General features: G+C 40.1%; 1 protein-coding gene across 1 annotated transcript in view; it reads right to left on the reverse strand.

Moving 5' to 3' along the window:
* The window catches only part of LOC119824399 (vomeronasal type-2 receptor 116-like), a 46,358-nt gene extending 42,369 nt beyond the window's left edge, over positions 1 to 3,989 (reverse strand). Inside the window, exon 1 of the mRNA XM_038344517.1 lies at positions 3,769 to 3,989. Within this exon, the coding sequence (XP_038200445.1) occupies positions 3,769 to 3,989 (221 nt within the window). The remainder of the gene's footprint in view (positions 1 to 3,768) is intronic.
* Positions 3,990 to 14,849: the final 10,860 nt, after the last annotated feature.

Below are 14,849 nucleotides of genomic sequence, written 5' to 3' on the forward strand. Positions count from 1 at the left end.
GAATGTTCAAGATCAAAACCACTGACTACAACTTGTGCTGGACAAATTGTGGGGTAAAGGGAACACTCCTGCATTGCTGGTGGAAATGCAAACTGGTAAAGCCCCTTTGGGTGTCAGTGTGGTCTTTTCTCAGAAAATTAGGACACAACCTTCTTCAAGACCCAGTAACACCACTTTTGGGTATATATCCAAAGGATGCTCAGTTGTGCCACAAGGGCATGTGCTCAACTATGTTCATAGCATTATTGTTTGTCCTAGTCAGGACCTGGAAAAACCTAAATTCCCCTCGACCATAGAATGGATAAGGAAAATGTGGTACATTTACGCAACGCAGTACTAAACAGCAGAAAAAAAAATAACAGCATCTTAAATTTTGCAGGCAAATGGATGGAGCTAGAAAACCTCATTTTGAGTGAGGTAACCCAGACCCAGAAAGACAATTATCATATGTACTCACTCGTAAGTGGTTTCTAAACATAAAGCAAAGAAAACCAGCCCACATATCACAATCCCAGAGAACCTAAACAACAAGAGGACCCTAAGAGAGACATACATAGATCAAATCTACATGGGATGTAGAAAAAGACAAGATCTCCTGAGTAAATTGGGAGCATGGGGACCTTGGGAGAGGGTTAAAGGATAGGGAAGAGGCAGGCATGGGCAGAGAGAAAATGGTAGAGCTCAATAAAAATAAAACTTCCAAAATCCAAAAAGACATGCAAGTTAATGATAGGTCACTTTATAAACAATCGAACTTTTTTAACAATGCTCAGAGTGATGGCCCTTCATCATGATGAGTACAAATGAAATGAGTGGCAATCTCTAGCCTTCTGGATATTCTATTAAGGACAAGCCTGAAGCAGCAAATAACCATTAATAAATAAAGTTTGTCACAAATAAGGTGTAAATAATAAATTATATGATGTCCCTCAATGCCCTCAGAGAAATCTTCTGAAAATGGAATTTAAATTACTCAGTGAAAAATGCTTCCCATGATAGACAAAAATACCAGCTTCCAGAATCAGTAGCTGAGACTACCCACAAACAAGGGAGAAACAGACTCCACTTGGATCTTACCTCAGTTCTGAAAATGTGGACATCTGGGCTAATAACTGGCACATGCTTTACCTATCACCATGTCCTTGCCAGGGTATAGGAACTATTGGACTGAATGTCATATTCTGCCTGGCCAAAGAAGGTTTGTTTTTTCAAGTTTCTCCTCTATAGTAAATCCCCATAGTTCTGATGGTTGAAGACTGATACTGCCCACTTGGCTGCCATAGCCTAATAGTGTCTTGCATGATATTCAAAGAGTGACAACCTCTGCTTCCAAAAAAAGTCATTGAGAACACTATGGAGGAACCCAGGCTGGCTGCCCAGGTATCTGGTGAAGTCTCTGTCATTTTACAGATATAGAGGCAATTTAAATTATATTTCCTGTTCATATTTATCCTCAGATCTCTGATGGTGTTGCTAAAAAGTTATAGCTTCATAAGTTCAGCATCAATAGGTAGATCTACTCAGCTCCTCCAAACAAGGTTGTAGCTGCATAGTCAGTATATAGCATATTTGAAAATCAGGTCTTGTTTTTTCTAAGATAACAGGTCATCTGCTCAAGAAGGCAGACTCCCTGACAGGGTTACCTTGCTGACAGGTATCACACTGAGAAATACAATCTCACAAAATAGGTTTAAATGAAAACTAAACTGAAGTTACCATGACATTACTAGCAAAAAAAAATTTAATAGTTTTATTTAAAAGAACTTCTTTTTATTGCTTCCATTAATCAACCATTTATGTACCCTGGTAAAAGATGAGATGGGAGAAATGGTTTAACATTGATGTAAGTTTTGAGAGTGTAAGGAAGAGTTTTCAGATATGTAAATACAAGTTATCAAGGGCTGAGGAAGCGATTTAAGGCTTGAGAAAAGGAGATTTCAATATCTCAAAGGAGAAATTATATTAATCAATGGAGATCTGATAAGCTATTTATTTATCCTTGACAAATATAGATATGTTAATGAGTAGAGATCAGATAAGCTTATTTATCTAGCCTCGCTAAAGCATCATAGTCAAAGGACAACATTTTTAATTTAATTTCACTGTTTTCTGAATATAGATTTATAAGTGGTTCTGATTGTGGTGAAAACATCTCTGATATCCATATCCAAATTCTGGACAAAAGAAATAGGGAAAGAGTGTTTGTGTTTGTATTCCCCTTTGGGTTCTAAGCTTTTCCTATGGCTCTATAGAATAAATCTACTGCACCTGTTTATAGACATCAGTGAACTACCTTTTCTACAATGAGGATTTCAGTGCAGATCACAGGAAGTGGCCATGGTAATACATCTAAAACTTTTATCTCTATCTGGGAACTTGAAAATATTAAAAACATTCATATAAGATTCAGAGTGGAAAGATTTATCCACCTCTGACATATCAAACAGACTCCAGATAAGTGTTGTTGTCAGTTAATAGTGCAAGCATTCCTGCCTCCTGCCTATCCCCGAGGATGCACTCTCTCCATCCCCTGGTCTTGGCACTCCTACCTCCTGTTTTACTGGTTCCTAAAGTTTCCATGCTGTGAATGTATTCCTAAGAGTACTTAAAATGACAAATCAGTCATTTCCAGAGTTTTCTTTTAACTTACTCTATAACACCACAAATACCTACAGGCCTAGAAGGGTGTTTCCTTCTCACAGAGAAGTACATGGCTTGAACTTTCAAGAAATTACTTCTCAGTAAAGGACCCTCTTATTTTAGAATCAATGTTCAAAAGAACACGGGTAACTATTATTGGAACAATAGGGAAAAACAACAGGAAATCTGAAAACTCAAGTTAAATAACTTCTCCACAATATCATAAGTAACAAACACATGAAGTCAAAGGTATTCAGAGAGATCAAATGCCAGATGAGTAATGAATGACCTAGAAGAAAATAGAAACAAGCAAGTGAATTCAACTGGGCATTGAGACAAAACACAATGCTGTACAGAAAGAAAAAGTCTGAGGGGAAAGTAAAAGAGCAGTATATATGTATATGACTCAGTACCCAGAAGACAAATAAAAAAATACAATTACTAACATGAAATTGAAATTCCTGGGGAAGGGAATAACAAATAGAAATGCTTGAAATAAAAATTACAAAGCCTTCAATAGAAACACTGAAAAGTGACTCCAGCAGAACTGACCAAGCAAAAGACAGAGTATCATGCATGAAGAATGTGATTTTTCTAACCACTGAATTAAAATATTAATGAGAAATTAATAAGTAATAAACCTGACTACAGTGTCAAAACTCTGATATCCTTTAAAGAGAACCATGTGGGATAGGAGCATATGGGATAGGAGATGCTAAGATATCTATTATAGACATGGGTATTTAACAGAAACTCTCCAAGTCTGTAGAAAAAAACCCAAACATCCAAACATATGACATTTAGATCCCTAAATATATGTAAACAGGGTGGAAACTCTCATTTTCTGATCTGAGTCAGTGTGTGTAAAAACAATATAAGCTAACCATAGAATCACAGCATGGACAGACACAAAATTTAGTGATTTCCCTCTTTTTTCTCTAACTGACTAGAAAAATAAAGAAGAGAAATGCAATGGGCTGTAGTGGCTTAATGAAAGAATAAAATTTGCAACTGAGTTTTACATTTTTGTGTTTATAATTCATTATTCTTAAAGGAATTACATGTGCACAGAGAGCAAGCACAGTCATGTAGCCAGAATACCATCAGCACAGTCACATAGGTACTTACGTAAATTTTTCAAATAATTCATCCGGTTTGCTATCAAAAATTGTCTTGAATTCTTCAGGTGGTTCTGCTGTGCTATAAATTGGAATAAAAACACCTAGGATTATGTCAGCCTTCATAAAGGTGCTGGACATCCTGTATTCAGAACAGTCCCGCTGAGATGTTTCCACTAATGTAAACAAAGACTGCAGGAATAGGAAGAAGTGAAGCAAAGGAATGGACATGTCAAGGTCTGCACTGTACAGAGACAATGCCCTGCAGCTAGGCTGAACCAAGGAGATTATTGACTTAGGTCATGGAACACCTCATCAGTATCACAGAAAACTCTGTTAGCTACAAATGGTTCCCGATGTTGCATCAATCAGTCTCTCAGGCTGCACATAGCCTGTGGTTGTCATGCCAGGCAAGAGCACTGACAGAAACAAAGTCCAGACAACTGAGGGTACGTCAGAGTGCTCAGATTCCCCTCTAAATGTAACTAGAGTTGTCCTGACTGCACTGGCTTTTCTTGCTTCTATATCCCTCTCAAGCTCTGGGGATCTCATAGCCCTAGGACACTGCACCTGCGTCCTCTATGTTTTGAAAAACATACATGTTTCTTTCCTTATTCCCCCAACTCTGTGATTTCATAATCAACCGCAGTTGACTTTGGAGAGCATCATTACTTAAGACATAATCGTATGTAACAGAAACTCTGCTTGAATGTTGTGAATTGCTATTTTGGATGACCCATAGCAAAAGCATGAGAAAAGGTGAGAAAAAGCCATAGCTGGACCCTACAGAGCATGCACTTGCAATATTCCATACAATGGTTTCACAAGAGGAAGAAGTGGTGATATCAGTTTTTGTGTCTGTCATCCAGAAACACAATAACCTTGCATCTGTCTTGACCACCTTGTCTGCTCTCTCATCCTTGTAGCAATAATTCTGAAGATGTAGAAATGAGTAAGGGCATTCCAGACAAGTATAGAAGATCATTTTTAACCTCACCCACTCACAGTATTAACGTTCCCAACTAGCAAACTCATTGTCTGTACTCTGCTGTTTGTGTACTCTAATAATCCTCTCCCCCCACAAAAAAATCAAAAAACTACAAATAAATAGTAGAATAATACTTCATCTCTTCATTTCTTCCTCTTTCTTCTAATAAGACTTATAAGAAATACCGTTGACAGGATAATAGATCAACTCCAAAAAAATCAGTCGCCCTCCTATACACAAAGGATAAGGAAGCAGAGAGAGAAATCAGAGAAGTATCACCTTTCACGATAGCCACAAATAGCATAAAATATCTTGGGATAACTCTAACCAAGGAAGTGAAGGATCTATTTGACAAGAACTTTAATTCTGAAGAAAGAAATTGAAGAGGATACCAGAAAATGGAAGGATCTCCCTTGCTCATGGATTGGGAGGATCAACATAGTAAAAATGGCAATTCTACCAAAAGCAATCTATAGATTCAATGCAATCCCTATCAAGGTCCCAACAAAATTCTTCACAGAACTTGAGAGAACAATAATCAACTTTATATGGAAAAACAAGAAACCCAGGATAGCTAAAACAATCTTATACAATAAAGGAACTTCTGGAGGCATTACCATCCCTGACTTCAAACTCTATTACATAGCTACAGTATTGAAAACAGCTTGGTATTGGCATAAAAACAGAGAAGTTGACCAATGGAATCGAATAGGAGACCCGGATCTTAACCCACAAACTTATGAACACCAGATTTTTGATAAAGGAGCCATAAGTTCACAATGGAAGAAAGAGAGCATCTTCGACAAATGGTGCTGGCATAACTGGATGTCAACCTGTAGAAGAATGAAAGTAGATCCATATCTATCAGCATGCACAAAACTCAAGTCCAAATGGATTAAAGACCTCAATATTAATCGGAACACACTGAACCTGATAGAGGAGAAAGTGGGAAGTACTCTACAACATATGGGCACAGGAGACCATTTCCTACGTATAACCCCAGCAGCACAGACATTAAGGACAACATTGAATAAATGGGACCTCCTGAAGCTGAGCAGCTTCTGTAAAGCAAAGGACACTGTCACTAAGACAAAAAGGCAGCCTACTGACTGGGAGAAGATCTTCACCAACCCTGCAACTGACAAAGGTCTGATCTCTAAAATATATAAGGAACTCAAGAGATTAGACTTCAAATTGCTAATTAACACATTTAAAAAAATGGGGCTCTGAACTGAACAGAGAATTCTCAACAGAAGAAGTCCAAATGGCCAAAAGACACTTAAGGTCATGCTCAACCTCCTTAGCCATCAGGGAAATACAAATCAAAACAACTTTGAGATACCATCTTACACCTATCAGATTGGCTAAAATCAAAAACACCAATGATAGCCTTTGCTGGAGAGGTTGTGGGGTAAAGGGTACACTCATCCATTGTTGGTGGGAATGCACACTTGTGCAACCACTTTGGAAAGCGGTGTGGCGGTTTCTCAGGAAATTCAGGATCAACCTACTCCAAGACCCAGCAATTATACTCTTGGGAATTTACCCAAGAGATGCCCAATCATACTACAAAAGCATTTGTTCAACTATGTTCATAGCAGCATTATTTGTAATAGCCAGAACCTGGAAACAACCTAGATGCCCTTCAGTGGAAGAATGGATGAAGAAACTGTGGAATATATATATATATATATATATATATATATATATATATATATATATATATATATATATATTGGAGTACTACTCAGTGGTAAAAAAACAATGACATCTTGAATTTTGCATGCAAATGGATGGAAATAGAAAACACTATTCTGAGTGAGGGAACCCAGACCCAAAATGATGAACATGGGATGTACTCACTCATAATTGGTTTTTAGCCATAAATAAAGGACGTCGCGCCTATAATTTGTGATCCTTGAGAAGACAATAAGAAGGTGAACCCAAAGCAAAACATATAGTTATCCTCCTGGATATTGGAAGTAGACAAGTTTGCCGGGCAAAAATTGGGAACTTGAGGGTGGTTTGGGTTGGGGGCAAGGGGAGATGGGGAGAGAAAAGCGTGAAGGGGAGGATGGGGAGAGCTTGTGGGAATGGGATGCTTGGGATATAGGAAGGGTCGATATGGGAGCAGGGAAGCTTATATCCTAATTAAGGGAGCCATCTTAGGATTATTAAGAGACTTGACTCTAGAGGGGTTCCCAGGTATCTAGGGAGATGCCCCCAGCTAGTTCCGTGGGCTGCTGAGGAGAGGGAGCCAGAAAAGGCCAGATCCTATAACCATATTGAAGAATATCTTGCATATCACCATAGAACCTTCACCTGGCGATGGATGGAGATAGAGACAGAGCCACACATTGGGGCACCGGACTGAGCTCCCAAGGTCCAAATGAGGAGCAGAAGGAGGGAGAACATGAGAAAGAAAGTCAGGACCGTGAGGGAACCTTCATCTGGCGATGGATGGAGATAGAGACAGAGCCACACATTGGGGCACCGGACTGAGCTCCCAAGGTCCAAATGAGGAGCAGAAGGAGGAAAAACATGAGCAAGGAAGTCTGGACTGCGAGGGGGGCTCCCATCCACTGAGATGGTGGGACTGATCTATTCGGAGCTTACCAAGGCCAGCTGGACTGGAACTGAAAAAGCATGGGATAAAACCGGACTCCCTGAACATGGCAGACAATGAGGGCTGCTGAGAAGCCAAGGACAATGACACTGGTTTTGGATCCTACTGCGCATACTGGCTTGGGGGGGGGGGGGGAGACTGGCCTGTTTGGATGCTCACCTTCCTGGACCTGGATGGAGGAGGGAGGAATTTGGACTTCCCACAGGGCAGGGAACCCTTACTGCTCTCTGGACAGGAGAGGAAGTGGGAGTGGAGGGGGGAGGGGGTAAATGGGAGGCAGGGAGGAGGCGGAAATTTTTTATAAAAATAAATTTAAAAAAAAGAAATACCCTTGATATATTTCATGGTTTGGGTATATATTACTGATAATTATAGTATAAAATAAATCATATTTTGTTATTATATGTATATCTGTTACATATAGAACAATAATGTATGAAAAAAGAAGGCAAAATTTTTAGGGATACAATGAAGTACATGGAGGGAGGAAAGTGCAAGAAAAATCAAATAGTTTTGTCTCGATACAAACAAATAATTAAATGGATGTCCCTCATGTAGAATCTTACAAAATTTTTGTTATTGGAATCAATAAAATATAAACAGAGTACTTTCAAATTGAATAACATATGTTACTATTACTAGCTGTTCTGTACAGAGTGTGAAGAATTTCTTTATATTATCTGTTTTGTCACTAAAATTTGTTCTTTGACAAGCCACTCCACAATACCCTGATGTCCAGACTCTCACAGTCCACCATTCAAACTTATTTCAGGTGATTAGGATCCAATTATGGTTGAGGTCAGACAGCATTTGATTTCTGTTGAGACCTTATGTCACTGAATATAATTTCTGCACTGGTGTACATATTCAAAACAAAATATTGTCTTTGAAAAGTTCAGTATTATTCATATGCATGTAGAAACCACATGGCTGGAGTTGCCAACTTCTGTTGCTTTTTGGGGAAAGAACATGGTACCCTCTTCAATTACATCTTTATAATTTTTATGCTTTATTTATCTTTTCCTGAAAGTGGTTTTTATTTCAAATATAAAGATCACTCCATGATAATGAGCTCACAGAAAAAATTATCACACAGCTAGCTCACAGTAGCTTCTCCAACAGCCACGTCCTCGCTCACAAACTATATCCGTTGTAGTGAGCTTCTGTACGGATGGGATGGCCATTCCAATGCCATATAGCTTCAATTAGGGTTGCCCACATTCAACATCAATTCCATTTGTATGTACTTGTCCACAACAAAGGAATAAAAAAACCTGGCTAAGTAGAAACTGGAAGAACAATCTTTCTCTCCTCTTTTGTGAGTCCCTTTATAGACACCCCATCCTCCCCTGACACCTGACATAGGCTTGCTTGACCTCTTTTCTCAAAGTCCCATACCCACACTTCTTAGTCTTTTAAACACAGGACGACTCACTTTAGGCCTTCTGTCTTGAAATAGTTGAAAAATTAGTAATGTGCTTAAATTGTATGATATTCTTTGTGTTTCTCTCCTAGTTTTTGTTTTTGTTTTAAATGACTGATTTATCAAGGGGAGGAGGGACACTAAAGGCCTTTATCTTGATGCATCAGCCTTCCTATCTCTCTACTAAGGCTTCTTTATTACTCAAACCTCCAAACTGCTCCCGGCTCAGTCAATATGTCTAAAATAAGTAGCTAGAAGCAAGAATTTGATATTCTTAGAATATCAGAATCTTAGAAATATGTATACATGACATGCATCTCCTTTGGTTTCTTCTCCAATGCCTGTTTCTTTTTCACTGTGCAATATTCCTTTAAATAAATTTTAATTACTTCTTGAGGGATCTATATGAATGTATATATCTTAATTAAGGGAGCCATTTGAGGGTTGGCAAGAGACCGGACTCTAGAGGGGTTCCCAGGTGTCCAAGGAGATGTCCCCAGCTAGTTCCTTGGGCAGCTGAGGAGAGGGAGCCTGAAATGGCCCTATACTATAGCCACACTGATGAATATTTTGCATATCATCATAGAACCTTCATCTGGCAATGGATGGAGAAAGAGACAGAGACCCACATTGGAGCACTGGACTGAGCTCCCAAAGTCCAAATGAGGAGCAGAAGGAGGGAGAACATGAGCAAGGAAGTCAGGACTGCGAGGGGTGTGTCCACTCACTGAGACAATGGGACTGATCTAATGGGAGCTCACCAAGGCCAACTGGACTGGGACTGATGGAGCATGTGATCAAACCAGACTCTCTGAACTTGGCTGACAAGGAGGGCTGACTGAGAAGCCAAGGACAATGGCACTGGGTTTTGATTATACTGCATGTGCTGGCTTTGTGGGAATCTAGTCTGTTTGGATCCTCACCTTCCTAGACCTGGATGGAGTGGGGAGGACCTTGGACTTCCCACAGGGCAGGGAACCCTGACTGCTCCTTGGACTGGACAGTGAGAGGGAGTGGGAGTAGGGAGAGGGGGAGTGAAATGGGAGGAGGTGAAAATTTGTAAAAATTATATAATTTAATAAAAAAAGAAAAAATATGTTTTAAATGGATATCCTAAGGTTGGATATTCTGGACCTTGATATGTAGATGAGGTTAGCCTCAAACTCTGAGTTTCACCAGCCTCTGACTTCCAAGTGCTAGGATTAAAGGTTGCACCAGCACACCTAGTTGTAAGCTTTTCTTTAATTGTATTTCTCAAGTTTAAAACTTAGCTGGATGGGATCTTGCCCCAAGGTCCACCATTCTTTTCCATTTCTAAATCTATTTATCTCATTGTTCAGCTTGCTATATTTTAGTAGAAATCCTCATAGGTTTTACCACTAATAACAGAGTATAAAGCCTATACATGATGTTTACAGATTTCCTCTGCCAATGGAAATAATCCAAATTATTTTAAAATTCTTCACTTTAACCTCAAGCAGACTCTTTGATCAAGATAAAAGTAACCATATTCTTTATCAAAGTATTACAAGCATGATCTCCAGACCACATAGTAATATTATTCTCCTCTCTATCATATTGTGCAAGGCCTCCAAATTTCAGCAAATCACTTTCATCACCAATGTCTTCCATGCTACTGTTTCTGTGGCTAATCAGTACTGAAAGCTTTCAACTGCAGAAACACAGCTTCCAACAATACAGAGAATATCAAGAGCTAATGACCAGCCATCTGGTGGATACCCTACTTTCTAGAACCTCCATAGTGGGGCAAAATCCCAGGCCCCTACCCCATTTGCCTCAGCTTCTATCACCAACCAGCAGAAGAATTGTCTGCAGGAAGGCTACCCCAATACCAACCCCCCCATTCACTGGATCCCACAAGCTACAAGCCCCATTACACATGTTCATCTCATTAGATACTAAAAAAATCATTCACAAAATCCAACACCCCTTCATGATGAAGGTCAAGGAGAGATCAGGAATACAATGAACATATCTAAACATAATAAAAGCAATATACAGCAAGCTGACAACCAATATAAAATTAAATGGAGAGAAAATCAAATTGATTCCACTAAAATCAGGAACAAGACAGGCTGTCAACTCTCTCCATATCTCTTCAATATAGTTTATGTAGTTCTGGATAGAGCAATAAGAAAACAAAAGTAGATCAAGGGGATTCAAACTAAAAAAGAAGAAAACAGACTTTCGTTATTTGATATGATAGTATATATAAGTGACACAAAAAAACTCTACCAGGGAAGTCCAACAGCTGAGAAATACCTTCAGTAATGTGTCGGGATACAAGATCAACTCAAAGAAATCAGTAGCTGTATCATGAGGAGCCTGCTTGTTGGGGTTTCTGTCCCTCCTGGTACCCCACAGCTGGCAAGTTCCAAAGAAAATCACAGAGAGTCTACATTACTTATAAACTGATTGGACCATTAGCTCAGGCTTTTTATTAGTTCTTGTAGCTTATATTAACCCATTATTCTTATCTATGTTACCTTTTTCAGTGGGGCATGTCACATGTTACTTCTTTGGTGGTCTGGGCTGGACTGCGGAGGGAGCTTCCTGCTTCCCAGAATACTCCTGTTTTCATCACCCTGCCTCTACTTCCTGTCTGGTTGACCCACCTGCCTCCCTGCCTGGCCAGTCAGCTTTTATTTAAAACATGATTGGCAGAATACAGATAATTTTCCTGCACCAAGTAGCTCTCCAGTATACAAATGAAAAAGAAGCTGAGAAAAAAATCAGAGAAACATCACCTTTCACAATAGTCACTAATAAACATAAGATATCTTGGGGTAACACTAACCAAAGAAGTAAAAGACCTATTCAGCAATAACTTTAAGTCTTTTAAGAAAGAAATTGAAGGAGATACCAAAAAATGAAAGGATAACCTATGTTCTTGCATAGGTAGCATCAACATAATAAAAAAGCCAATCCTGCCTAAAGCAATCTTTAGATTCAATGCAATCCCCATCAAAATCTTAACACAGTTCTTCACAGACCTTGAAAGAACAAGACTCAACTTCATATGGAAAAACAAAAACCCAGGATAGCTAAAACAATCCTACACAATAAAGGAACTTCTGGAGGCATCACCACCATAGACATCAAGCTCCATTGTAGAGCTACAAACTGAAAACAGTTTGGTATTGGCATAAAAACAGAGGAGTTGGCCAATGAAACTGAATTAAAGACCTGGATATTAATCCACACATCTATGAACATATGATTTTTGACAAAGAAGTTAAAATTATACAGTGGAGAAAAGGAAGCATCTTCAAGAAATTGTTCAGGTTCAACAAACTGGATGTCAACATGTAGAAGAATGAAAATAGATCCATTTCTATCACCATGCACAAAACTCACCATCAAATGGTTTAAAGATCTCATTGTAAATCAGCCCACACTGAACCCAAGAAAAGAGAAACTGGGAAGTAGTCTTCAATGCATGGGTACAGGAGATCAATTATTAACTATTGTAACCCCACTGGCAAGGTCAGCTATTCAGGGTCCTCTGAAGGGGCGCTAACCTGAAAGAACATGGGCTGGAGAGTGAAATGGAGACCAAGCAAGATTCTATTGTCAAGGTCTCCGTTTATTGGGGTGAAAGTTACAGCTTATATACCCCTTGAATGGGGTGGAGGTAGGTAGGCAGGAACTCTGCTGGGGTGACTGAAGGTCATTAGCCTGCACCTGGAGTAAACCAAAGCATGTGATCCATTAACATTGGAGTATGGGGCATTCAGTTAACAGATGTGGTCCATTAGCATTGGAGTAAGGGGTGGGTTCCATTAACAGATAGCTCTCAAGATAGTTGGGATGAGGGGTGGGATCTCTGTAAACATCCTTAGGGCAATGACCTCTGCTATCCCTGTAAGGATGATGGTCCCTGACAAATCTATCCTTAGGAAAATGGTCCCTGACAAATCCCCCTTCCTTTTATTAAGGCAGGCAGCTAATAAGTGGAGAACACTGGTCAGAATCTAACCACATTGTCAGACCTATAGGAGAAGGGACTGTGACAAGGAGGACCCTTCTCTCGAGTGGAGTCTCCTATCCTCTCCTGGGAACAGAGGGGTGTCTTAATTATATAATTTTTATTTTGGCCCTTAATGATGGCCTGTGATGAGGGCTCATCTTAGGTCGAGTGGGGACCAGGTTTTTCTCCCCATTACCCATCGTAGGGTTCCCAGGGTCCTGTCTTAGGTTGGGGGCAGTCCTGCCATCAGCTGCCTGTCCTTGAAGCTCCTCAAAAAGGTATCTAGCAAGACCAAAGTAAGCAGGTCTTTGACCGCAGTGTTTCTGTCTTAGGCTATGTGGAGGGCAATCCTCATCCCCTGACATCATGCCATGTTGAGCCAGCCTGTAGGGCCTCTGTATGATGTGCTGTTCAGGGGAGGGCTCCACAATATTCCCGTCATTGGGCCTCTGTGTGGATATTAATGAAAAGACTGCGAGGAGCTTCTAAAACAAAAGGTATAAAAGATATAATTTGGACACCAATGACTCCCTCTCTGGACAAGAAGAAAGGGCACCTTCCAAACCCAGTATTCACCTTTTAGTCTGGCCTATGGTATAAACTCCTTCCTAAGTGCCTCCTCCAACATAAGATTATGAGTGCTGCTTGCCAAAAAATTTTTTTTTCCAGGGATCCCAAGGTCTAAAGGGTTTGGGGTCTGTAACAAGGGTAGAGAGACAGAACACATGGTCCTCTCCCTGCAGTGCTTTGCCTCGCACCCCTTTTGCTGGTGTGCATGCCTATCGTGGGCAGGCACACATATCTCTGGGTTTTATGTGGCAAAATCAAAAATTTTTAACATATGTATTAAACCCAAACATTTTACAGGGTATGTCAAACTTTTCCCAACATCTATAAGCAGTTACAAATATCATTAGGTCAATTCCAGTAAGAGTACAATGACAGACATTGTTATATCAAAACACCACCAGTTCCAGTCTCTGAGCAACAGTTAAAATCCCGCTCTTTCCCCTTCTTAAGTGAAGAGGAGTTAAGATTTTAATCAAAATGAGTTTTGTGTCCCAAAGATTAAAACAGTCAGATGTTTAGTCTGCATCTTAGCTCCAAAGCAAACAGAATTCAAACTGCAGAAAATTGTAGTCACCAATGGTCAGGTCATCTCAGCAGGGCATCTGTGTCTGTGTCTCAGGTCTGGAAGCAGCTCAGCATTTGTGCTTCAGGGCAGGTGGGATTCCTGGGTGGGGTGAGCTGGATTCAGCTACCTGAAGCACATCTTGGCAGTTATCTCAGCTGAATCTCTGGAGGCAGGATGTGTAGAGTGGCTTAGCGGGTCCTGCTATCAGGCACTTCTCTCTGTGGGGGCAGGGAAGACTGGATAAGGATTTCTCTCCAATTTGTCTCTCCTGGAACTCCTCCATGGGGTGTCCACAGCTATGACATCATCAGGTCCAGCTTTATTTTCTTTCTGTGAAACAAGACACAAACATATCCTCGACCCCAAATATATATAGGTCGGGTTTTTCTTAAAATGCATTGCAAGGGCTTTTTTTTTTTTTTACCTTGCATTAGTAAAGATCAGCTTGATGTTATCATGTCAGATCTGTTTGCATCAGGATCTGTTTGCAACTTTTTTAAGTTGCTTTCAAAGAGCCTTGGTATCATAAATACATGCATGGCCTTTTCCCCAAATAAGCATAGGGTCAGGGCCAGCCCAGACTCCCAACAGGGGTCCTTCCATAGGGCTTGTGCATAAGTAGATTGGGTAGAAGGTTGCCACAATCTGTCCACAGCAGACTGCCTTTGATTGTCCAAAGTTAGGAAATTGAGCACAAAGAGAGCATAGGCCAATACTGTCTTGGCATTGCCTTTTATGGGGTAAAGGGTCTCTTGTGCCATTAATTTAGAGATAGTATGCTTCACTAAAAAGGGATAGAAGGGCAAAACCTTGGATGAGGTAGCAGGCGCTTGTATCCAAAGAAGCGGCTGCTCCTCTTGCCACAGGAGCCCTGATGGCGTATAATCAGTGGCAAATGTCAATAGATAAAGGATTTTTTTCAGGATCA

Source organism: Arvicola amphibius, chromosome 10 (genome assembly GCF_903992535.2).
Source record: "Arvicola amphibius chromosome 10, mArvAmp1.2, whole genome shotgun sequence".
Lineage (NCBI taxonomy): Eukaryota > Metazoa > Chordata > Mammalia > Rodentia > Cricetidae > Arvicola > Arvicola amphibius.